General features: G+C 38.1%; 1 protein-coding gene across 25 annotated transcripts in view; it reads right to left on the bottom strand.

The window, feature by feature from the left end:
* The window catches only part of UNC80 (unc-80 homolog, NALCN channel complex subunit), a 230,607-nt gene that overhangs the window by 57,305 nt on the left and 146,228 nt on the right, over positions 1-27,074 (bottom strand). For 16 of the 25 annotated variants that reach the window (XR_012421433.1, XM_005574149.4, XM_045367643.2 and 13 more), the window contains 13 exons: positions 25,430-25,611; positions 24,726-24,857; positions 21,674-21,860; positions 20,692-20,823; positions 15,726-15,869; positions 12,765-12,865; positions 11,680-11,766; positions 8,748-8,931; positions 6,940-7,034; positions 5,793-5,882; positions 5,096-5,197; positions 3,040-3,220; positions 1,361-1,629 (listed from right to left, as the gene is read on the bottom strand). Coding sequence is in view for 20 of the 25 variants with exons in the window: in XM_005574149.4 (XP_005574206.3) it covers positions 1,361-1,629; positions 3,040-3,220; positions 5,096-5,197; positions 5,793-5,882; positions 6,940-7,034; positions 8,748-8,931; positions 11,680-11,766; positions 12,765-12,865; positions 15,726-15,869; positions 20,692-20,823; positions 21,674-21,860; positions 24,726-24,857; positions 25,430-25,611 (1,886 nt within the window). In the remaining 5 variants the exon portion in view is untranslated. Of the gene's footprint in view, positions 1-1,360; positions 1,630-3,039; positions 3,221-5,095; positions 5,198-5,792; positions 5,883-6,939; positions 7,035-8,747; positions 8,932-11,679; positions 11,767-12,764; positions 12,866-15,725; positions 15,870-20,691; positions 20,824-21,673; positions 21,861-24,725; positions 24,858-25,429; positions 25,612-27,074 lie in introns of those variants that run through there. The other 9 variants (XM_065526003.2, XM_074009992.1, XM_074009993.1 and 6 more) reach the window with 3 other exon arrangements.

The following is a 27,074-nucleotide window of genomic DNA, read 5'->3' as shown; positions in this document are numbered from 1 at the left end:
AAGAGTGCTAGGATTTGGAAGTATAAACAACGATTACCTGGGAGAAAGGATTTTAAGTGGTCCTTATTTTTGCTTTAAACTTTCTTCATCTTTTCAATTTTGTAATGAACATTCTTGCTTTTGGTAATCAGTAAAAAAATACTTACTAAAAAATAGAGAAAATTGCAACTATCTAAAAATGGGGAAGAGAGTCGTGCAATAGCAACTTTCTTGCCCCCATAGGTTTAGCAAACTTCACTTTGTATAAGTATGTGTTGTGTTCATAATTTTTATCAAAACTTCCTCAAAAATAGAGAACTAGGATGAGCCCCTGCGCCCTGCCTGATTTTATTTAGTACTCCTAAATGTAGCCAGCTATACATTAGACACGAGTAAATAAAAATTGTTCACTAAATTACCTTCTCAAATCCCATTACATCATATTTACTGGGAATGAAAATCTCTATTCAGTTAGAAGTCAGGGAATCTCTTGGGAGAAACATCAGCTAAACACTTGCCATACATGTGACTCAAGAACAGAAGTCCTCAAACTTTCTAAGGCAGTGGTCCTCAACCTTTTTGGCACCAGGGACTGGTTTCATGGAAGACAATGTTTTCATGGACCAGGGTGAGTGGGGGGGGATGGTTTCAGAATGAAACTGTTCCACCTCAGATCATCAGGCATTAGATTTAGGAGCATGCAACCTAGATCCCTCACATGCACAGTTCACAATAGGGTTCTGGCTCCTATGAAAATCTAGGGGTGGGGGTTCCTTACAGGCCACAGACCAGTACTGGTCCATGGCACAGAGGTAGAGGCTTCCTGTTCTAGGACATCAAAACTACTTGAAGGTCTTGTCAAAAACACAAATTACTGGGCCCTGATCTCTGAGTTTCTGATTCAGTAGACCTGAGATGGGCTCCAAGAATGTGCATTTCTCTTTCTTTAAATTTTTTTTCTTTTTAGAGATGGGGTCTTGTTATGCTCCCCAAGCTAGTCTTGAGCTCCTCACTTCAAGAGATTCTCCCACCTTGGCCTCCCAAAGCACTGGCATTACAGGTGTGAGCCACCACACCTGGCTAGAATGTACATTTCCAACAAGTTTCCAGTTGATGCTGATGCTGCTGGCCCAGGGAGTACAACTTAAGAATCACTGTCCTAGACTGAATGGGAAATATCCCAAGTCTGGGGCTTTCAGAGTAGAAAGGAATATTGTGAACTCTTGCAAATTTATGGGGGGATTTCATTTGTTGCCTTCTGTTGTCACAAAAGAAGATAATAACTCCATCATTAAAAAGTTTCAGTATAGATCTAGGTGAGCAGCTAGATATAAGCAGTACTCATGTTAATTTTCTGGTTAGGAGAGGAGGTTCTGGGCACCTGCAGCATGGTGGGGAGAATCCACTGGTAGCCGCTGAGAGAGAAGAGGTGGTTGAAGTGCACCGCGGTATTGATGACGGTGGCAGCGTACTGCCTGAGCAGGGCACTGTCTTCTGGGTGGAGGATCAGAGCCCCGTTAAAAACATTGAGGAAAAGCATGATTTCGTCTCCCCATGGAAACTCGCTCGGCATGCCCAGGAACATTTCCTCCAGGAGCTGGATCCACAAGCTTTTCTGAAGAGTGTCGAGGCCAAACAGTTCCTTTCCAGCTGTGAGAACATGAAACAGCAGAGACAGAATTAGCCCCACACCAATCCTGTCAGCCTGGGAGGTGATCAAACCCAAGGCGCTGCTGTTCTCCGTTTGTTCCACCTCCAGGATGTGAAGATCTACTGCTGAAATGTTTTCCAGCACAATATTACTGGCCTTAATACAGCACTTCCTGTTTCTCCGTGGACTTTCATCATCACCTCTTAACTAACTGTGGGTAAGGCAGAGCAGGCATTGGCAGCGTTTTACTGCTAAATAAGCTGTCAGTTGGAGAAAAATAAATTATTTCAGCTAGAAAATGGCAGGGATGGGACTACTGCTTGGTCTTTTAATTAATGGTCAGAGGCTACAGCTCTATCTACTCCTGCTGAAGCTAAGCTTTTTTTTTTTTTTGGAGATGGAGTCTCACTCTGTCACCCAGTCTGGGGTGCAGTGGCGCAAATCTTGGCTCACTGTAACCTCCATCTCCTGGGTTCATGTGATTCTCATGCTTCAGATCCCTGAGTAGCTGGGATTACAGGTGCCCGCCACCATACCCAGCTAATTTATTTTTTTGTATTTTTAGTAGAGACAGGGTTTCGCCATGTTGGCCAGGCTAGTCTCGAACTCCTGACCACAAGTGATCTGCCTGCCTGGGCCTCCCAAAGGGCTGGGATTACAGGCATGAGTCATTTTGCCCAGCCTGTCTGAAGCTTCTGGATGAGGGCGATAAAGCACAGGGATGCTAATTTAATTGTCTCAAATTAATAACCGAGTAACAGAGCAAGGCTCCAAAGTGGGTCTCTTTCTGTGTCTATGTCTCTTTCTCTCAATTGAGGCATTATTTAGAGTAAAATGCAGAGATTTTAAATGTGGAGTTCATTGAATTTTGACAAAAATATGCACTATGCACTCATGTAAGCAACATTCAATCAACATACAGACAATTTTCATCACCCTTCTGCCCCTTTCCAGGAAATTCATTTCCTCCAAATCCAGAGGCAACCACCATTCTGATTTCTATCATTCTAGATGAGTTTTGCCTCTTTTTGAACTTCACAGAAATACCTGGTCCTTGTTTAGTCAAGTATTCTCCTACCCCAACAACACCATCCTACCCACGCTTCAACTGCTGATGATTAGCTTAGAGCAGTGGTTCTCAAAATTGGGTGCTTGGGATAGCAGCATCAGCATCACCTGAGAACTTATTAGAAATGCAAACTCTTGGGCCCCATCCTGAAACACAGAGGTGGAGGGCGGGGCCCAAAAATCTGTGTTTCAACAAGTCCTCCAGGGGTCTCTTGTGCAGACTCAGGTCTGAGAGCCATTGGTTTTACGGCACCCTCTGCTGATTCAGATGCTCTCCATTTGAGAACAAAACAAGTGCGTTAGAAAAAGCCCCAGAGAGGCAATGTTTCTTTGTTTGATACCTTGAGGATCACTGAAGAGTGAAAACTCAGCATCAATAGCACTTCGAGGGAATGAGGGTAGGCGGAGGAGGTCTTCCTGAAGCATGGAGACATGGGACTGTTTGTGGGCTGTGGGGATCTTCTGGGTTAGGGAGATGAGAAACAATACCCGCCCTACTTCTTCCAGCTTCCGGGTGAACACCTGGAGAAAATAAAAGCAGGAGCAGACAAAAAGGAGAATTAGAAACTCCAGATTTACAGAGAGAAGAAACTGAAGGAAAAACCTTTAATGGCAAACTGGGTCGATAAAGTGGGAAAAGGGGAAAAGTGAAAAGAGGGAGACGTGTTTTTTTTCCTTTATCAGAAGAAAGAGCAAACAATACTTAATTGCCTCTCACTTCCTTCTGCCTGCTTTACAGAAGGAAATGTAGGAAATGTTCCTTATGGAGTTTTAGGCTGGAGAGGAGCATAAGGCAGGCATTGTCAAGAATAGTTCAATATTAAATAGAGCCCATTTGTTTGGATGCTATAATATGGAAGACCTTCACTAACAGGGAGCCCGTCAGTCAGTTCCAATTGCTTCTACCATTGCCACCAATGCCTTAAGCTGTTTCCTGAGAGTTCCGGGTTTGTCTTTTAAAAGAACAAAGACTGATGTGAGATCCAGGAAAAACCTATCTTGGGACAGAAGCTCATGGGTCCTTGATTGGCGCTCCGAGTTTAAAGGGCATACACATGGGGCTCTTGGTTCTCAGGTCCTATTCTGTTGATGATTAGGAACTTTATATGCAGTGAGTAGCTACTGAGGAAACTTCTGAGCTAGACTCATAGGCCTCCATATTATAATCTCCCTGAGGAACTTAGAAGTCTAAAGGCTCTAACTTGAAGTGTACATGACAGCAAGAACTCCATTTGATGGCATTCTTTGACAACTTGTTCTTAAACATGATGAACACACACACTCACACACACACACACACACACACACACACACACACACACAGGGAGAGGGGGAGAGTGAGAGAGAGAGAGACACTAGGGAAGCACCATTATTGATTAGGGTTTTAATTATCTTATCCTAAAATCATGGGCTGGGGTAATTTGGGGAGAATGGTTTTAGAAATTGTTTATATTTAAAATGTAACAGTTTTGCCCAACATCTCACACCTTGCAACACATTCAGTATTTTCTTTCTTTTAAATAGAATGTAGGTAGTTAATGGTAGCTATATTTTTAATTACTTAAGTGGTCTAATTCTATGCCATTCTCACTCATTTCATGAAGATGTTTTTGGATATTTTGATGCCAAATTATTATCCTTGATATGTACAGAAAATTGAAATGATCAAGTATCCTGAAATTCTTTAAAGATTTTATTTAAACAATGAATGCAATAAATATGCAATATTAAAATTGTATCATTTTTAGAATTGTGTACTAAAGTTATATTTTGCATGCAGAATAGTGACTTTCCTTAAGCTCAAAGTCTGATTTGAGATTAGATGTGAATATTATTCTGTTCTTCAACCTTAAACCTAAGTACAGCTGCTAGACTATATCTCTTCCTGTTTCAAGATAAATTAATAACATGCCCAAGGTCAGATCCCCGGTCAGAGGCAGAACTGGGACGAAGTCCAAATCTTTGAACTTTAGTTTAATGCTTTTTTTTTTCAGGCATACTAGAGTGACCCCTTTTACTTTGTAGCCAGCTAGTGTAAACCACTGGGATAACTTACATAATTACATTATGTGTATTTCCAATCCAATTTTACAGAATGTGAAATGAAAATCTACATTTAGAAAATAATAGGTAAATAAATTAGAATATTTCTATTGTTTATACTCAATAATTCATCATTACACTACTCCAAGTGAGTGTTTCTTAACACCTTTAAGCAATGATCCAATTTGTAAATCTTATACTATTTGGGGGAACAATTTATTGAGTAAGGGCCAACTATGGTCTCCAGAGAGGGTCATAATGGAATCATAGAATCTCAAAGTTGGCAATATATGAACAGATATCTACTCCAACAACATGACAAAACCATGAAATAAAACTGACGTGGTCAGACACCTGTTTCTGAATGAGTTCCTGTCCCTTCTCCGGATGCATATGTACAAGGTTCAGCTGGGGAGATACTGACCTCCGGAAAGGATAAATATCTCGAACATAGGTCTGTGTGGATTACACAAAGAGAAAAAAAAAGAGTTCAAAAGATTAAACATTTATTCTCATTTCTTCTTTACCCAAAGGTCTAAGTACTAGGATGCTATGCCAGGAAAAAAGCAGCTAAAGGCAGTGTACTAAACAACTCTTTGGAAGATCACTGTAAAGTGATGTCAGCAAGCATCCTGAGGCCCCTTCTGCTCATTTGATCAGGTCAGCATGGTCATGTTTAACATGGTAGAACAGAGATGCAAAATGGCATTCAAATTCCAAATAGACACACACAGGTATTATAAGGGCAATGTAATTTTTCATGTAATAATGATCAATAACTAAGTGTCTTATCTAGCTTATCTCATTTAACTATTACAACTGCTCTAGCATGGATACCATTATCATTACCTTCATTTTACACAAAAGAAAACCAAAGGGTAGAAAGGTGAAGTTGCCAGTCAAAAGCCCCACTGATAGTAAGATGGTGTGACCCAGGTGGTCATACTATTAACTTCTAAGAAGCGATGCCTCCCTGATTATGAGCCACCCTCAGGTAGGCATGATAAGTCTTTGGCACAACTCAACAGGGATGTCATTACTGGTGTCTTACCTTATTGTAGTGGATAAGGTTCCATCGTTTATCCATAAGAAAATAATGTGTTGACTGGGATTCTGGGATGTTAAAAAACTCCAGACACTCCTAGAACAATAGCAACAAATTTTACTAAATGTTTACCAGGAAGATATTATGTCCTAGGTAGTAAGCTGACAGATACAAATTTCGAAAAAACAAGGTAACCTCTTACGAGGATTATATATATATATTGATGTCTTACATAAATTGTATACATTAGATATGTGTGTGTCTTATATAAACTGTATACACTAGATATGTGTGTGTGTATATATGTATACATACACACACACACACACACACACACACACCATGGCTGCATATATACCCACACAGAGTTATCCAAAGAATGGTACCATAAAGACTGATAATGTGATATAAACCATCTGCTCTCATAGTGTCCAAGACGTACGATTATAAATCAGACTGAGTGATGGACTGTGGAGGAACAGTGGCACCTACTGGTCTCAGCATCAGGAAGAAAACATGTTTAGAGAAACATTTAGGAATAATATAAACTATCATGCACTGTGCACATTATATAGTATATACTAGGTATAGATAACTTGTATAACCTGAACCAGTATCTCAGTACTGTTGAAAATGAAACTGAGACTAGAGAAGTCCTATCACTTGATTTAGGTCACACTGGTTGTGGTGAAGGCAGCGTTTGAATGTACTCTGTTTGCCTTCCTGCTATCCCACCATTCATCATGAGTATAGAAATGGAGTAGTTGTTGAAGTTGGGCCTTAGAAATTCTCTGGAGATGTCTGAGTGAAGCCAAAAGGAGCAGTAATGACCCTTTCCACTGAAATAAGATGCATGAGTTTGGAAAAGTTGATTTTTTTCCAGAGGTCTCTTCTACTTACATCTGGGCCCAGAACTGTGTTCCTGAAAATCAGATTACTGACAGTTTACTGACTAAAGTCAGTAGAAGTGGGGAAAATTATGGAAGGAAATAGCATAAGGGAATAATAGTGGGGCAGATTTTAGAAGAGTAAAGAAATGCATAAACATCCATTGAAAGATAGAAAAATGCCATTTTCTTCTAAAATGAATCTTCAATGAGGTGGCCATAGCGTTGTCCTTAAAAAAATTATTTCTGTTAAAAGTCATTCCTACCTTCAACAGGGCTTCAAACTGAGTGTCTTCATGGACTGGTAACTGGGTTGGGATATCGCACTCATTCTGTCCATGAACTACCAAGGTTTTAGTACCTACGAAAGATAAAAAGAATAATAAACTGACTTTTGCTATAGGAAAATTTGTATTTCAAAGCATAAAGTATTAAAATATTAACAATAATCTGATGTTTTTACTGTTAATTACAATACTTAATTCATAGTTACATATATATTTATTTATTTTTTATCTGGAAGTTTAATATTAATACATATATATTTTAAATATATTCACTTATTAAAAGTGATAGGTATGGAGTTCTCAATACTTTTTAAAAAGTTTTATTTTTAGTAGAGACAGGGTTTCGCCATGTTGCCCAGGCTGGTCTCAAACTCCTGACCTCAAGCAATTCACCCGCCTCAGCCTCCCAAAGTGTGGGGATTACAGGAGTGAACCACCACGCTCGGCCAAGTTCCCAATACTTCTACCTGTCTTTTACATGCATAATTGTATTTAAATCTCACAGCAACCCCATGATGTGGGTATTATGATTTTTATCTTACAAATGAGGAAAAAGAGAAATGGAATAACTTAAGAGACATATTTATTTAGTGGAAGAGTTAGACTTCAAACCTCAAGCATTGCAACAAGTAATACATCCCTGTTTTCTAGATGAGGTGACCAGGCAATAAAGGTTAAGAAAATATAGACAGAGATATTAGCAAAACCAAAACAACTACTTGAAATGTAGCTTAAAGCTACATTTTCTGTATTCTTCTTGGCTGATTGAGACAATATTTATTCTACTTCATTCATTAAATTACAAATCTTTGTGAACATTATGATATACATTGACTTTTAGTGAGTTGTCTTTAAGTATGTTAAAAATAGGAGTTTCTTCGCTATAATAAAAACTGATTACTTTTTTTGGATAATCTACAGAACGTATACATACACAATTATCATTTATTGAATGCTTATCATAAGCCAGGTGTGGCAGCAAGTATTTCACATATCTCAACTCATTTATTCCTCACAATCGTGAAGTATGAATTATATCCCTATTTTATACACAAGGAAAGAAAGCTTTGAGAAATGATGTACTTCTTCACAGTTAATACTAGTTATGTGACTAATAAATGGCAGTGCTATGATTTAAACACAGGCTTCTTTGCTGAGAGAACCTGTGTTCTCATCTCTACATAACTCTGTCTTTCACTTTTATTCAATACATGTATCATCTCAAATTTTCTTAGTCACTGCACAAGGATAAAGGGATTGTCAAAATCTTTGTCTTAAGGCAAAACAAGCTATCTGAAGTGAAAAGGAATCGTATCTTGAGTTTACATCATGCTTCATGTTCTTTTGTAATGCTCCTTCTTCCTGCTTTCCCCTTTTCCAATTTTTCATAAAGCCTTCTCTCATGGAGTTTACAAAGAACTAGAGTCCATGCCATACAAACAATATTATTCTCCTTGCACTGCCAAAAATTCACTCAAAAAAGCTTTCAGTTCAGCTGGCTCTCTGCGATAGACTTAAATAAATCTTCAACCTTGGCAGCCCTTCAAGGACTGATTCATGCGGATCTCAGTTTTGAGTCTCCCTTTTCAGCTGGCAACCGCTGACTTTTTAAAGGGTCTATTGTATTTCCTCTGATTATATTAAACAAAAATTCTTTGAAGCACTCAATACTGCGGGCTAGGACTCTGAAAATTTTCTCATGAATGAACGAGCCTCTTAGTCTTTCAAAGGACTATTTATAATTTTTTTTTTTTAAGTTATGTTACTAAAAAGTACTAGTGGCTTACCTGGCATTGAAGCGGTCACCAGGAGCTTCACCTCGCACTGCTCCTTCTTCATTGTCTGCTTGAGATCCTTGAAGAAGAGGCCCTCCACGTAACCCACCACCTCCCACAGGAATGTCAGGGTGGCTGAAATAGCATCCATCCCCCACTCGCAGGGGGTCCGCACAAAGTACATGATTAATCCTACCTAGAAGTCAGGATAAGAAGAATTCACAAAGCTACAATAATCCTGAGCTCACATTCTCATTTCCTTAGCTTTTCTTGTTTTAAACTCGATCTTCTGTGCCTTCGTATTCTCCGTTCAAATGCTTCTGTAACACTTTCAACGTTACCAGGAGAGGGCATAACTGGAAAACTGACCACACAGGCTGCTGTACATTTTCATATATCACTAAAATGGCGAATTCTTAAGAAAAAAGCAGACCATTCCCCCCGCCCCCCACCCAGGCATCATGTCACTTGGTAGCTAGGTACTTAAGCCATCCAAAATTCATCTGTATATGAAGTTTGCCCAAGCACTATTAGCAGCTTGGATTATGTCTAATAGTCTCAAAGCTAAGAGCACTCTACTTGGCTAAGTTGGTGAACTTCAAAATTTTTGTGTGTCTTCTTTTTTTTGTTTTTAAATTTAGGGGTACACGCGCAGGTTTGTTACACAGGTAAATATGTCATGAGGTTTGTTGTGCACATTATTTTACCAGCTGGGTTGTTTGCATACCTTCTAATGTAATTTGGAAAAACTGTGTGCCCTTTTGCACTTTTTAAAGTTGACATCTAACATGTCTCATTCGAAATTTATTTTTTATTAATAGGAGGTAGAATATGTTCAGCATTCTATACATTGAAATAAGATGACGACTGACTATAATTGGAATAGTTGATGAAATAAGTTTCAATTATCTTACTCAATAATGTGCAAATATTCAGAAAGAAATAGTGTACTTTTTTTTTTTTCTTGTGTGTTTTAGCCACTGTTTCTTCAAAAATTTTGTAGTCCTGGAAAACTTTCTAGTTATGTTGAAAGAATCAGAGTTGCAAACCTAATTTGTTTTGGTGTTCTAAATGCTGGACACCCTAAGGATGGCCAACTCTCACCTTTAATAGAAATTTATAAAACATAGGACCAGATAGAAAATTCTATGGGTTAAAGTGCATTGATCAATCAGAAAAATCGATTTCTTAAAACTATTAATAACATAGAATACAGATTCTTTCTCCAACCTACATGCCTGTCAGTGCAGCCTGGTAAGCTCTGGGATGATGGGGCGGGTCTTCCTTGTGTGCGCTAGAATAATGGTTGAGATGGCAGATTTACTCAACAAGTGTTAGTGCGTATCTGTAAGTTGAGCATTTGGAGATTTATTTCTTTTAAAACTATCTGGGCATCAAGGTCTTTTAAAAATATTTTTGTTGCGGAGCTAAAGAATGGAGGAGAGCAATGGTCTGGGCAAGCATTTCTCCTATTCAGTGACCTGGGGGAAGAGGCAGGTACACGGACAAGCGAAAGAAACACTGAAAGCACTCTCGCCTCCAGTCCCTGTTTGGGCTCCTTCCATACCAACCTGGATGCAGTGTAAATTTTAGCAGGACACACACTTAAACTGAGGGAGGCCCTAACATTTCGCTTTCCAAATCCACCTTTGGTTTTTGTATGGTGTAGACAGAACCCAGAAGTAGTGGATGTTTGGCTGGAAAGCTTTCCAGATAGAATGGCCATAGGCTGTTGTCACTGAGCGGGTTGCTGTAGCTGGTGGACTTCCTATGTTAGAGCCATATGGGACTCATGGCAAGAACTCAAGGGGTCTAAAGCACCCAAAGAAGCTGAGGGGAGGTTGAATCTCCCAGCAAACACTTCCAGGAGCAGACAGGCTTTGAGTGACAGTAGCCATGGGCTTGAGTTTGTGCTTATCCAGCAACCAGCCGAAGAACATGGTCTCACAAACGAACGACTCAGATAAAATGCAAGGGGTAAGATGTGAACGAAGGTCTTTATTCTACCCAACTCCACATAGCTATAGAGACAAAAGCAGTGGGAAGGAGGGAGAATTCCTAGAGACTATGCATTTTTATCCAAGAGAGACTGAAAACCACCAAAAAGTACTGTTTATGTTTTGGTACTGGTCTGAACTTAAATCTGGATTGGATATTTATTCATATTTTTTCCCTTGGCAACCAGCAAGTAGACACTCAGGAGGAAGATGACCAAATTAGTCTTAGACAAGAGAAAGGAATTACAAATGTTCTCTGCACATGGGGGTTGTGGTGTGAGTTAAATTTATCACCCTGCTAGGGATGCATATGCATATGGATAACTGAAGGAGTATGCCCAGCACAGACACTAATTTGGCTATTGGTCTGCCTGGATTAAGGGGCAGTTTCAAGCAGTAGTCATCAGGTTCTAGTCCCCAAACTGCATATTCATTTGGGGTTTACAAAAAGAATGTGAAGAACTGGTAAGTCTCAGAGGATCAGGAAAGAACTGCCAGGGCAGTTAAAACTGTCATAGACGCTGCCATGGAAAAATACATACACAGAAACTTTCCATCTAGGACAACAGTTGCATCTGTGTGTGTGTGTGTGTGTGTGTGTGTGTGTGTGTGTGTTTAAACACAGATAGGAAAAGAGGAAAAAATACTAAAAGAACACATGTTTTCTCAACAGAAAACCAAAATAAAGAACAAACATAAGGAAGTTATATATTGCTAAAGGAAGACAGAGAGGAAACTGACATTTCTATTGACTGCCCTCCATATGCCAAAGAGTATGCCAGGCAGGGGCTTCCCTACACAGAAAGTATAGGGAAGCGTAGGTGAATTTAGTTGACCAGAATTTGCCTTTAGTGACATAATTAATGGACATTTATTGAAAAAAAATCTCCTAAGACCTTTTCATCATGGTGCTGCTTCGTAATTGGAAATGAACATTTATAACTCACCAAATAGTTGAATAGGATGTGAGATGTCTGAGCAGGAAAGTCTCCAATATTCAAGAGAAGTTTGCGCAGCATGTACATTAACTCATCCTGAAAGAGGAACGGAATTTTTAATGTTTCCTTCAGCTGCCATGCTGTAGAAAATAAAATTAACTTCTTGAAAATTCGGGATTGGGGGAGGGATTTTTCTTACTTTTGCCCACATATTGATTTTAATTATGTTCAAGATTTTCATATAGTATAGGTGATACTTGTTAAGTAGTATTTAAACCATCTGGAATACCTTTCTCCTAGGAGCTAACACTTAAAAATCACTGAGCAGCACACGACTTTGTTCTTTTTAAATTGACACTGTGTGTGTGGGTCACAGGCAAGTCACAGGAAAGTTGTATATTTAGTTAACTCTATTGGCCATGGTAGCCTGATATGATGGGAATGTGAGGAGGACCTATGTTGAAAAATCATTAAACAAACCAGGTTTTTGTGAACTTCCTAATTCTGCTTTCTAGATTTTGAGTCAAAGAGAAAAAGAGAGGTTACGAGAGGATAGATTGAAATGTCTGTAATTAACTTTACCTTTCAGAAACTAAACTTAACCTTCCAGTGAATATGACTATAGTATATAAATGAACAGATAATTTTTAATCATCGCTGTATTTTGCCATTGCTTGAAAAACTACTTTTATTTGGCATATTATTTCTTACAGGGTGGTCTGACAAATCAGGATTTGGGTTAATGAAAAATTTTAACATATTCTAATAATCATACCTGTATCAGACTGCCAAGCAATCAGAATTCAATGAAGGTACTCAATAGTAGGAACATTATACTTAATTTAATCTTGCAGTATTTTAGGATCCTCACTAGCAATGTAACATACACACATGGAAGCATGAATTAATGGAGAAATTAAAAAGAAAACAGCAATTAAGTATTGCTCATCATTATCATTATTTAAAAAGTACTTATTGGCTGTGTATTGGAGGGCATTGAGTTGCATGCACTGCACTACAAAGTTCTTTGCATGATTTTAACAGTGTTCACACTTGTAGCCACAGAGCTACACTAAAAAGGAAGAGGAATTTACTTGTCTATTGCTGATGGTCAGTTTTTCCAGAAAATGTCGAAGAACCGTTGATGGATCTTCAATTAGACAGTTCCATAAGACTTGTTGAGCCACAGCACTCACTTCAGAAGAGAAAGAAAGTTGAACATTTGTCTTAAATGGAGATAAGTCTATGAGATAAAGTATTTGACAATTTACAAGCTTTAGTATCTCCTTTTTGCCTTAAAAAGGCTCTGTGAACTCTTTTCTCTTTTGAAAGGTAGATATTTGTTCTCTTGGTTGTTGTCTCTGAACATTTTCATATGTAAAGAACAGGTTACCAAAAAGTGTAGGAGTTGTCTTCAGGTATCAGCCATGCTTTTGCAAAGAATATCTCTGTGAATATATGCAATTGTCTTTGTTGTGGAAATCACCCCAATAATAGCAGTAGTAAGCACTTATTAAATTGCAGTCATAGTTTATTGTTTATTTTATGGAGAAACTGTGAAGGACTATTTGGTTTTTGAAAATATGTTTTGGTTTAGAATGCATATGAATTAGGGATTTTTTTTTTCTGTCCACATGAATACTTCAAACAGTATCTCCTTCAGCAAGATAAAGTAGTTGAGCCAGTAACAATTAGGTTCTCACTTCTAATGAGGAAGTCTTAAGAATAAATAATCCTAATGAGAAAGAAAGTGCTATTTCCGTGGGAAAAGTGGTCAGGCTAAGATTGTCCAAAAGTGCCCAGACTAAGAAAGCAGGTGGGTAAAAAAGAGGGCCAGTAAACACCAAATGGTCTTTAGTTTGAACATGTTTCCCAAATCCATTGGTTTTCAAAAGTAGGAATACAGAATTTAGCATAAATTTTATTTCAAATAAATGATACCAATTTTTGATTCAGAAACAAACCATGCAATTAAAGTTAAAGGACATATACATAATATTAACAAAAATATAAATCCAGAGCTGTAGCTTTCATGTGTCTCTACAACTAATTAAAATAGGTATGAGTTTTTCTCACGTTGAAATTGATTACAAAAATATCTTTACATGTGAAATAAGCCAGGCACAAAAAAATAAATACTGCATGTTTTCACTCTTTGTAGAAGCTAAATAAGTTGATCTCTCAGAAGTAGAGAGTAGAATAGTGCTAACTAGAGGCTAGGAAGGGTAGGCAGGAGGGAGGCATGGGAAAGGTTGGTCAATGGATACGAAATTACAGCTAGATAGCAGGAATAAGTTTCAGTGTTCTTTAGCACTGGAGGGTGACTATAGGTAACAGTAATTTATTCTATATTCTCAAATAGCTAGAAGAGAGAATTGTGAGTGTTCCTAACACAAAGAAATGCTATTTGAGGTGAAGGATATGCTAATTACCATGATTTGATCATTACACATTGTATACAGGTATTGAAATATCACTGTACCCCATAAATATGTACAATTATGATGTATCAATTAAAACTTCAAAATGTTCATATTATTTTTATTTTCATTGCTTAAGTAAGGCAGTTTCATGCTTAAAACATGAAAAATACAAAAAAACGCAAGGAGAAAAATAAGACTGGGAAGTCCACTCATCACAGAAACAATTATTAACGGTTTGGAGTATGTCCTTTCACATACATGAAACATATACTTACGTGCATTATTTTATTTTATTTTATTTTTTTGAGATGGAGTCTCACTCTGTTGCCCAGGCTGAAGTGCAGTGGTGCGATTTCGGCTCACTGCAACCTCCGCCTTCCAGGTTCAAGCGATTCACCTGCCTTAGCCTCATGAGTAGCTGGGATCACAGGCATGTGCCACCACGCTTGGCTAGTTTTTGTATTTTTAGCAGAGACAGGGTTTTGCCATGTTGACCAGGCTGGTCTTGAACTCCTGGTCTCAAGTGATTCGTCTGCCTCGGCCTCCCAAAGTGCTGGGATTACAAGCATGAGCCACCATGCCCACTCAACTTACATGTATTTTAAAATAGTACTATATATAGAAAATATTCTTTGATATTTGGTTTTTTACTTAGCAATATATTAACACTTTTTATATTAATATTCATCTAGAATGCAATTCCAGTGCTCACGGAATGTTATCATATGGAGGTACTATGATTAACTATGATTAGGGATTTATAGTCTTTCTAAAATTTTTTATTTTAAATAATGATCAATGTACAACGTCCTTTATATAGCCCTCATGAATGTCAGGCAATTGCTAGAAGCCAGATCTATGTCAAAAATTTTTCACACTTTTAAGGTTTTTGATACATATCATGAAACTCTGTTCTAGAATGCTTGTACAGAGTTTTATACTTCATCAGCAAAGTATGAGGATGCTCTTTCTCCTGCTTTTTCGCCAGCAATAGATATTTTCATTTAAAATAATCTTTGCCAACTTTGTAGCCAAAATGTAAGATTTAGTTACTGTTTTAAACAACAATGTTGTTTCCAGGTGTTACTGGCCATTGGATTGCCTGCTTATATCCTTTGCCCATTTTTCTAATGGGGTTTTTAAAAATTATGAATGAGTTATAAGAGCTTTTCTAAATGTAATGTTAAGAAATTAACCTTTGTCATCACAAATGTTACTCATGTTTTCCCTTACTTTATTGTTTCATTTTGCAATTATTCTTTTTAGGTAGTTAGTACATCTGGAAAGGTAATCACATAAGAGAGATGGTATTAGTGGTGTCAAGTTAATAGCTAAAAGTGACTGTTTGATTTCTATGTGGCCAAATTAGTGTTCTGTTCTCTGGTCACAAACAATGCTCCTGGACCCAACTATCTATTTTAAATGCAATTTTTTGGCCATAAAGGTAGAGGGAGAAGGAAGTGGAGAGAGTGATAGTGTTAGTGCAGTATGTTGGAAATCTTTAATTATAATATATGCATAAAACAGTTCAACACGTGGTCAGTAGATAATGTGTTTAAGAGCAACCTACTGTCTTCTATCAGATAAACAGCTTAAGAATATCACTGATGATCCAACTGTTCAAAACTGTACCTGCTACTCCATCTTCCCGCACCTCACCATCCTCCATCAGATGAACAATGGGAAGTACTGCTGCACAGATGCATGCTGGGAACACTGCTTGTGGGGGCTGAGGCACATGGTGGTTTGGCGTGTGTTCAGTGGTATGTTCCTCATCTAAAATGGGAGACAAAATCAGGGTGCTTTTCTCAGTAATGTAATTCTTTGTTGTTATTGCTGTTTTGAGACAGGGTCTCACTCTGTCACCCAGGCTGGAGTGCAGTGGCATGATCACCGCTCACTGCAGCCTCGACTTCTTGGGCTCAAGAGATCCTCCTGTCTCAGCCTCCAGAGTAGCTGGGACCACACAGGTGTGCCACCACATGTAATTTTTTTTATTTTTTGTAGAGATGAGTCTTCACTATGTTGCCCAGGTCAGTCTTGAACTCCTGGGCTCAAGCAATCCTCCCACCTCCACCTCCCAAAGTACTGAAATTACAGGCATAAGCCACTGCATCTGGCCTCAGTAATGTAATTTTAATGCAACATTTCTCAGTTCAAGGCCTACTTATTTAACAGCATAATCCTACCAATGAGAAAATGCCAACATTTTAAAAAAGATGACATTACACAAAGTGCCTCTGCATTTTATAACAAACAAAAAAACCAGCCCACTTTCCAAGTACCACTATTCTTGTTTGGTAGAGAAGCAAAGCACAGACATTCTGGGACATGTGGATCAGCTCAGAATGTTAAATCAATGAAGATAAAATTCTAAGCAGAGACTAAGACATTTTTCATAGATGCAACTGGTTGTGTGCATGTAAGTGTGTGCAAGATGGTAAGCAGTAATATGGGGTAGAAGAAAACACACATGCATTTAGGATAAGAATGACATAGTCCACTCATATTAATGTTTTCATCCTCATTGATAAATACAATAACAAATTAATAATAAATATAATTGCATATAGGAATAAAGGAAAAAGTTTAGATTTAGTAGGCGAGGAAGGTAGAAAAGGTATTTAACAGCTTATTAATATGAAAATATACATGTCATTTTTCTAAAGCACTAAAGAACTGTGAGTGTTTGATTCTCATATTAAAACTTACATGGCTATTTGGAATTTTAGAAGGCCTATGGACCAGAGGGTAAGAGACTTATACTGTCATTCTCAGTTCTGGCTTTGAGAGGTGAAGCCAGCTGAGCTTCTGGGTTGGATGGGGACTTGCAGAACTTTTGTGTCTAGCTAAAGGATTGTAAACACACCAATCAGCACTCTGTAAAATTGCACCAATCAGCACTCTGTGTCTAGCTAAAGGATTGTAAATGCACCAATCAGGACTCTGTAAAATTGCACCAATCAGCACTCTGTGTCTAGCTAAAGGATTGTAAATGCACTAATCAGCACTCTGTAAAATGGACCAATCAGCACTCTGTAAAATGGACCAATCAGTGCTCTGTAAAATGGACCAATGGATGTGGGTGGGGCCAAATAAGGGAATAAAAGCTGGAATAAAGTAAAATAAGGGAATAAAAGCTGGCCACCTGAGCCAGCAGTGGCAACCCACTAGGGTCCCCTTCCACACTGTGGAAGCTTCGTTCTTCCACTCTTCACAATAAATCTTGCTGCTGCTCACTCTTCGAGTCTGCACTACCTTTATGAGCTGTACTCACTGTGAGGGTCTGTGGCTTCATTCTTGAAGTCAGCAAGACCAAGAACCCACCAGAAGGAATAAATTCTGGACACAGCCTCATAGAAGATGCATACGGAAATCTTTAAAAATGTATATAGATATAGTGGGCCAAGCACTTCTGGAACAGTGGAGTATAGATCCCTGAAATCTGTTCCTCCATAAAAACAATGAGAACACTGTGAAATACACTTTTTTTTCGGAGCTTTCAAAATTAACCAAAAGCTTGGAACTATTTGAGGACCATGTATTAAAAAAACAAACAAACAAAAAAAAAAAAAAAAAGGAAAAAGAAACGTAAACTCTTGGTGAGACCAGTAGTATTTCTGGCATTTTAACTTGCCCTACTTACTCACCTCTCCCTCTTCCTAGGTCCTTAGGAGCCTTGAAAATTGACAACCTTGCAACCATTGTAGCTGTGAAAACCAGCAGCCTAGTAGCCACTGGATGGGCAGAGCAGTTTTGGGGCTCCCTAAAAGCCTCAACACCAGAGAATTGTCACTACTTGACCTATCTAGAACCCCATGGAAAATCCCTATTCACAGGATTTGTCTTTATTTAGCTTGACTCAAAGCTTACTTAGTGCAAATAGCTTTATCCCAGGGCATTTACAAAAAAGAAGAGAAAAAATCAGCAACAATTACTTAACATCGTAGCTGTCTGAGGTGTTCATATCAGTTGGGAGAAGCTGGAGGCTGACAAAAAACTTAAAAGGGAATTCTGGGGAATGAGATTTCTAGAGGGCTTGCAAATCACTGGCATATTCCTGGGTATCTAGATGGCTGTACATGTGTACAATGTTGTGCACATGCCCAGGAAGGACCTGAGAAATTCCTGATCTCTCATATTTGGCTAACGTTTAAACTCTACACAAACAGAAAGTACAAAAATGAAGGCTAAGGCAGAGTTTTAAACTACTGGAACACTGAAGATGTGCCTCAACACATCCAAAGTGGTCCTCAGTAAAGGCTGGAAGATCTGGAAGACTTATTAGTTCGAGGCACTTAAAATCTCTGTCTAATCATTACCTGACCACTAATGCAACCAAGTGGGGATTTCAGTGCTCATACTCAACAAAGCTTAGGGACTTTACAAAATTAGTCAAGGAAAATTACTAAACAAACAAATAGCAACACAATAACAACAAAAAACCCTCATGAGGAAAGGGGGACAATTGATTTGCAGAGTTGCCACATTATATAATTCAAATTGTCCATTTTTCAATAAAAGTTATGAGACATATAAGAAACCAGGAAAATATTGCCCATATACAGAAATAAAAGTAGTCAACATAAACTAACCCTGAGGAAGCTTAAATGTTGGACTTACTAGACAAAGATTTTGTCAGCTATTATAAATATGTTTTATTTTAATATGTTATACATTTTATAGAAAACATACTATCTTATAAAGTTATAAGATAAAGGTATAAATAAAACTATGTCTTTCACGTGGCATATGTTATATATTAAAATGGCAGACATAAATCTTACCTTATCCAAAACTGCAATAAATGTAAACTGACTAAATAAACAAAAGGCAAAATTAGCAGAATGGATAAAAACGAACAAATATGAATCAACTGTTATGTTCTAAGATACATAATTTAGTTTTAAAGACACAAATAAGATGAAAGAAAAGGATGAAAGAAGATATGCCATACAGACAGCAATAAAAAATGATGTGGAGTATCTATGTTAACATTAGAAGAAGTATACTGTAAGTGAAAAATTTTTACTACAGGCAAAACAGAGCATGTTATAATGATAAAATGATCAATCAGAAAGACATAACAATTATACAAATATCTGCATATCAAGATTTCATGGTATTGAGAGAAGGATTGACATACAGATCAGTAGAACAGAAATGAAAGACCATAAATATACTAATGTTCAATTGATTTTTGACAAAGGTGCCAAGAAAATTCAAGGGAGAAGAATAGTCTTTTCTATAAATAGTGCTGGGACAACTAGTTATCTAAATGTAAAATTCTAACTCATAATATAACAAATATTAACTCAAAGTTGATCACACGCCTAAATATAAATGCTAAAACTCTTAGAAGAAAACATAGGAGTAAATCTTTGCGACCTTGGATTAGACAATTGTTTCTTAGATATGACACTAAAAGCACAAATGACAAAAGAAAAAACACACACATTGGATTCAATTAAAATAAAAAACTTGTGTGCCTCAAAGTTACCTTTAAGAAAGTAAAAAAGACACTCACTTCTCAGCCTTTTGGCTAAGATCAAGTGAAGAAAGTAGAAAGACAAATTATGAAATGGGAGAAAATATTTGCAAATCATATATCTGATAAGTGACTTATATACAGAATGTATAAATAGTTCTCATAATTTAACAGTTAAAAGACGAATTGCTAGGCCGGGCGCGGTGGCTCAAGCCTGCAATCCCAGCACTTTGGGAGGCCGAGGCGGGTGGATTATGAGGTCAGGAGATCGAGACTATCCTGGCTAACACGGTGAAACCCCGTCTCTACTAAAAGTACAAAAAAATTAGCCAGGCGTGGTGGCAGGTGCCTGTAGTCCCAGCTACTCGGGAGGCTGAGGCAGGAGAATGGCGTGAACCCTGGCAGCGGAGCTTGCAGTGAGCCGCGATCGCGCTGCTGCACTCTAGCCTGAGCGACAGAGCGAGACTCCTCTCAAAAAAAAAAAAAAAAAAAAAAAAGACTAATTGCCCAATTTAAAGTGGACAAAAGATTGAATGAACACACTTTTACCAAGAAGATACACATATAGTCAATAAGCATATGAAAAGATGCTCCATATCGTTTGTCATTAGGGAGGTGCAAATAAAAATCACATTGAGTTACCACTTTACACCCACAGGGATGGTTAAAATTAAAAACAAAAACAAAAAAAAAACTAGGGACACACACTGAAATCAGCTGAGGAGGTTTTAAAAACACTGATGGGTCTTACCCTCAGAGATTTTGATTTGGTCTTAGGTATGGTTGGAACTTTTTTTTTAAGCTTCCCAGTTGGTTGTGATATACTGTAGCTAGGTGGAAAACTATTAACTGTCTAGAATAATGTATTCTGAACCCTCAGCAATATGATTACATGCAATGTAATTAAAATAGAGCCAACTTAAAAATGACATTGCTGAGGTAAATCAACAATATTTTTTTAAAGAATGTCATGCTAATTTTTTTAGAATGTCAAGTCATGAGACAAGTTATTTAATGAAGACAGTGTAATCAAGTGAGATAATGATATTAACCAGGAAGTGTTTCAAACCACGTAAGTCAGGAGAAATAAACGTATGCAAGAGGACACACCTTCAGCACTGACGGCTGAACGCACTGACCAGACTGACCCGCGGCGGAAGGAATAATTCCTGTGGGAAGTGCTGGAGGTGCAGGATGGACTCACAGACAGTCGACGGGATGCCAGATTGGTGACTTCTTCTACTGGCAAACAAAATGGGGAATGTGAACTTTGGCTTTATAACAAAACAGTTATCATTATCACATTGCTCTTATATCACAAATGCTTACTGCTCTCAGACCATAAGGCTTAAATTTTTTTGAGTGTACTTAGAAAAGGAAAAATAGCCGGGCGCGGTGGCTCAAGCCTGTAATCCCAGCACTTTGGGAGGCCGAGGCGGGTGGATCACGAGGTCAGGAGATCGAGACTATCCTGGCTAACATGGTGAAACCCCGTCTCTACTAAAAATACAAAAAACTAGCTAGGCGTGGTGGCGGGCGCCTGTAGTCCCAGCTACTTGGGAGGCTGAGGTGGGAGAATGGCATGAACCCGGGAGACGGAGCTTGCAGTGAGCCGAGATCGCGCCACTGCACTCCAGCCTGGGAGACACAGCGAGACTCCACCTCAAAAAAAAAAAAAAAAAAAAAAGAAAAGGAAAAATAAAAATTAAAAAAGCTCTACAGAGGAAAGACAGAAAATATCCCCTGAAGTTTTTACAAAAGCAGGGCAGAGAATCACTCAATTCAGAATGATTAATCATTTTTTGATACCAACTGACAAACTGTACTTGTGAAGGTTGAAAGATTGGTTGCATTTACTTTAATACACCTACTGGATTCAGCAGTTCCTCAAGTCATTCATTTAATGTAACTAATGTCCACCTCTGAAAATGGCTAACTCTAAACTTCAGAAAGTTTGGTTAGTGTCAGGAAGTGAGAGAGAGACGGAAGGGGGCATATCACCTCATGTCACATAAAATTGTCAATGTTAATTTCAGAGCACGTTATTTCCCTGAGACTCAGCCCCCCAAGAAATCCTGTGTGCAGAGGGCACCTTCTTCTTCCGGCTCTGAGCTGGGCGTGCATGTGGGCTCATAGCAGGCCTCCTGGGTGATGGGGATGGCGGTGATGAGGCTCGCTTCTCGACCAAGACGTTTCTTTTCTTCCTCCTGCTGCAAGTTCTTTAAGATGTGTTCTGCCCTTTGATGGGAGCGGGACACAGCCCGGGCTGAAAAGGATTTCTGTGGAGACATAAAGGCAAGCTCATTTAATAGCAATTCTTCTGCAAGGTCACAGGTATAAAGAGTGTTCGAACGAATCACACAAATGTAGTAGTTTGTCCTCAGGAAATGTTAGGATACCCATGATCCAGTTTCATGGATATTTGTCTTTTTACCAAATTTCCAAGCTGCGTATAGTTAAGCTATTTTTTTTTTCATTCAATCAGAATGATTCTTCAAGAACATCTATAATTTCTGGAAAGAATCCTATTTCATCTTAGGATGTGGGGGGATATCAATGATTTCCTGTTTAAATATTAAGATCAAATAAAATTTATAAGTACTCCATTCCTTTCTAGAATTTTTTGATCTGTTTTTAAAAGGACATTTATTTTAGGCTGGGTGTGGTGGCTCACGTCTGTAATCCTAGCACTTTGGAAGGCTGAGGTGGGTGAATTACTTGAGGTGAGGAGTTCGAGACCAGCCTAGGCAACATGGTGAAACCCCGTCTCTACTAAAAATACAAAAATTAGCTGGGCGTGGTGGCACATGCCTATAATCCCAGCTACTCAGGAGGCTGAGGCATGAGAATTGCTTGAACATAGGAGGTGGAGATCACACCACTGCACTCCAGCCTGGGCAACAGAGCGAGACCCTGTCTCAAAAAAAAAACGAAGGACATTTATTTCATAAGGTTAATAAAATTGAAAGTCAGAACCATGGAAAGGAGGAAGAAAGAGATCTCTCATATAAGCCAGTTAGTTATATGGCTTACTTCATTTCTGTAGCTCAAGTATCTGTCACACTATAAACACTTAATAATATTTGTAGGAACAAAGTTATGGAATGAAAATTATGAGAGCTGATAGTGTTACTAAGGTTGAATATAAAATCTGACTAACAGTAGCTAAAGCATACTGGAAAAATATTAAGAAAAACTCACTCCTCCATAGATGAAGGATCAGGAACAATGAAGAAAAGAAGATTCACTGTAAAATAGCTATTCTATTCATGTCTTAATCATGATGCTTATGCCCAGACAAATTCCAAGAGCTCCAAGAGCTTTGAAGACAGAGTCAGTGGTCCCTGAGCAGAGAAGTGATCACTGGAGTTCTTCTCTAACCTCTTGAAGTAATGTTTATACACAATGGCAATTCCACATCTCTTTGTTGGCTTATAGTCACACGGTGTTTAAGAGACAGGCAGGGGATGTTGATCACTCTTCTACAGGGCTGCATTTGTAGACAATCCCTTTATGGAGGATCTTAACGTAAGACTAAAGGTTTCCTATGTTGAATGACAGAGTAGCAATTGAGAGTATTTTTATTTTACTTTTTATTTTTTATTTTTTTGAGATGGGGTTTCGCTCTTGTCGCCCAGACTGGAGTGCAATGGCACAACCTCAGCTCACTGCAACCTCCACCTCCTGGGTTCAAGCAATTCTCCTGCCTCAGCCCCCCAAGTAGCTGGGATTACAGGTACCTGCCACCATGGCCAGCTAATTTTTGTATTTTTAGTACAATCCATTTTCAGAGCCAGGTAGCTAAGCTGGTTTATTATATTAAGGCATAAGGTAAGAACTGTGGAATGAGAAAAATAACTGGATATAAAATCAAGGGACTTGATTTCAAATCTGCAGTGAGCTTGGAATACAGACTGTGGCCAGCTCAGATGAACCCATCACCTCTTCAGGAGACAAATCAAAGATCTTTATGTTGGTGGCTCAGATGCTGAAATTACTGCCCGTGTGGGAGAAGAACCAGGTGTGTATTTCCCTTCGGCAAGGTACCATCAGATATGAAGGTAGAATTAAAATAAAATGGGCATACTGTGATAGGAAAGAGTTTAAAAAACAGTTCTCCAAAGAAAGCTACAAATGCCTAGAAATGCTATGAGTAATATGGAAAGATGTTCAAACTAATTTCATATATTCAACTAACTTTTTCAAAGAAGTGTGAATAAAATAAACAGTAAGTGGTTTTTGGCCATTCAAAGTGGCAATTAAAATAATAACATTAGTTAATAAGATACTTTTCAATTCTACTCTATAAGGACAAAGTGATATGACTTTTCTGGGGATATTTTGTGAGATGCATCAAAAACCTTTAACGGTTATTATTTTATTATTGTCATAAATCCCATAGGAATTTATGCAAGGAAATAATGATAGATTTGTGCAAAGAGGTGTTCTTTTTTCTATTTTTGCTTTATTTTCCAAATTTTCTACATTACTCTTGTAATTTAGAAAAATACTATTAAACAGGTGAAAAAGGCATATTTTGAAGATCAGTGTTTTCAAAAGGTGCATATTCTTGTTTTTTGTCTATAAATGGACTGTCTTCTAAATCTGACCATTTATGAGTTATATTACACATAGCAGTAATAAGAGCAGGGGTCTCAGAGTGATGTCTGTGATGATGATACTGATGATCGACAAAATGAAGAATAAACTAAGGTTCAAACAAGGAAATAGCTGCCAACTCTCTTCTTTTTCTTATTTTTTCAGGGCTAATGTCTTTAACTTGGCTTACATATTATTGGTTAAATGAGTATGTTCATTATGTAATAAACAGAGGCAAAAGGGCTACCTTTGGCCAAGAAATCAATGCCTAATGCTTTTAGTAGCTTTAGAAGGTGGCTTCTGCTTTGATTATAAAACAATACTTTTTTTTTTTTTTTTTTTTTTTTTAGATCTGCAAGTGCTCACTACTGGATATTATTCCCTCTATTATATTCACAAGGACAAAGACTTTTTGTGCTAAGTTTCTGTGTTATCATTACATTCTTATGATGAGAATGAACAAATTACCGCAAACATGAATTGTTCTCTTTTACATGTACACCATGGAACCTGGAGATATTGGAATGGAAATGTGTGTTACTCACAGACTGGTCTTCATTAATGGGGTCCTGGACACTCCCGCTGCACTGAGGAACCCAGGGAGGGTCAAACATTGGGACAGATGGCATTCCAAGCACCGGCGAGGGAAGGGTGAAATTGATACTGGGAGGCGGAATCTGTTAGTTGACATCAGAAAAATTAGGTGAGAGGGAATATAAGCTAGAATGAGGCTGAAGTATAATAATGACACAATCTGTCTTAGGAAGTGTTAAGGATCCAAGTGACTTCGCACAGAATGTGCAAGAATTTTAGAAAAGGGCTATTTGCCAAGATTTTCTGTTATAGAGCACAGGATGAACCTATCTGGGCCTCAGTTTACTAATTCATTAAAGGCTTTCAATCAAATGATCTCTATTTGAGTTTATCACCCATCCTCCAAAACACACCTGTAAGTTTATATATAGCAAAATGATTAGAAGATAATTCCCCAGACTTTCATATGCTTACCTCTGGAAATGCTGGTGAGATTTTGAGGTTTATAGAGACTTGATTTTCTTACTCTATACTCTTCTGTGTTTTAACTTTTTAACAGTAGGAATACATTCATGTATGTTAGGTTTACTTATATAATCAGAGAGAAAAAATTAGAATATCTTTGGCCACACACTGTGACTCTGAGGTTCAAGGGTTTAAACAAACAGTGGTTTGGGTTTGCTAATGTAACTCCTCTGTGAGAAGTATCCCTCACCTTAAAAATCTGCTGTGCTCCTTCCTCCATCCGGGGCCAGACCTGATAGCGAAACCTCCAGAGCGTGTGGAACTTGAGGACAGCGTTCAGCCTCTGCACGGTCTCTGGGTGGTGGAACTCTGACATCAGCATGTCGGACACGGCCTCAGGCACCTTCACTGCACACAGCAGGAACATGGCAGCTGGAGACAGTCAATATTTCATCAGCTATGCTTTTAAAATGCTGCTGAGTTCCCGGGGTTGGGGAGAAGTGGAAACTGCTTATATCTTATGAAAATGACTCCTGAGCTATATGGAGCTCGGCTACCAGCACTGGCAAAAGCAAACCTTTGTACCACCCACAGCCTTCCAATAGCTGGTGCGAGGGCAGCAACAACATGACATTTCAGTAGAATCACTCACGCTAAGCAAAGTTTCCTTTGACTCACAGTGAAAAGCGAATGCCAGAGGAAGCAAATGAAATAAGAAAAGTACATCTTGAAGTATGATTTTTAGGAGATGGCTAGAGTCATCTCTTAGTAACCCAAGGACAATAAATAAAGTTATCCTTTAAAAACTACCTCAGTTACATTGGCTACATTTTTAAAATTCCACATCATAGACTCTATTAGAAACATATATCCTTCCCAGAGATAGAAGAGGTTGAGAAGCCAAAAGAGATTTAATGAGTCATAATACCATGAAAAATTTTTGTGAAAAGCCAAATATCAGTAAGTGAAAGGCCAAGTTCCATGGTAAGTTATAAAGCTAATGAATAATGACTTTGTAAATAAACTTTATAATACAGATAGAGGAGCCAGTGGCAGTTATAAAAACATACCCTACATGATTATGTCATGAATCTCTCATGTTCTCTTTCACAGAGCGTAACAATGTGTTTAGGCAGTTGTCCCAGAAGAAGTGGGGTTAAATCCTAGTAGTTCTGATACTTCCCTGCCAAAAGATCTTGGGCAAGCCTCTTAACTTCTCTTAGATTCCAATTTTCTTTATTGGTAAACCTCCCAGAAAAACAATAGTGATAATGATAATACTAATACCTTTTAGAACAATAATAATACTAATACCTGCTTCCAAAGTTGTTTTTAGAAGAAAATAAAAGAATATATAAGAAAGTGCTTTGTGTAGTGAAAAGTACAACACATTTCTAATGCATGTTGTTTTTTAAAAATAGAGGCAATATAGTTGTAATGGGAAGGGCATCTATCTGTGCAGTCAGAAAATCTGGGTTTGGTGTCCTTGCCCTTTGAGCTGTGTGAACTTAGATACGTCCTTCCAATTCTCTGACTCAAGTTGGCTCATCTATAGAATGGTTTATCAATAAGATAACGAATATGATCTAGTTCTATAACAAATGCAAGTTATTGTAATCACTATCTTTTGATAATATTTTTCTTTAGCCTACTAGGTGCTTAAATCTCCACTCTTTCTCCTTTCTTTGCTTTTCTTTAAAATGTACTCTACCCTGCCTCACTTTTTAAACACTCGGCTCATTCTTTAAGTCACTGCAGAGTTCCATCTTAATCTCATGAAAAAGTTTTCTTGTAATGCTCACAAATCCTCAGATCCAAAGGTAGTTTTATAGCAGTTGTTTCCTTTCAGTTTTTAATACCTTCATAACAATCACCTTGAAGAACTATTTTCCTTT

Source organism: Macaca fascicularis, chromosome 12, assembly GCF_037993035.2.
Source record: "Macaca fascicularis isolate 582-1 chromosome 12, T2T-MFA8v1.1".
Taxonomy (NCBI): domain Eukaryota; kingdom Metazoa; phylum Chordata; class Mammalia; order Primates; family Cercopithecidae; genus Macaca; species Macaca fascicularis.
This window is presented reverse-complemented; position numbering and strand designations above follow the sequence as displayed.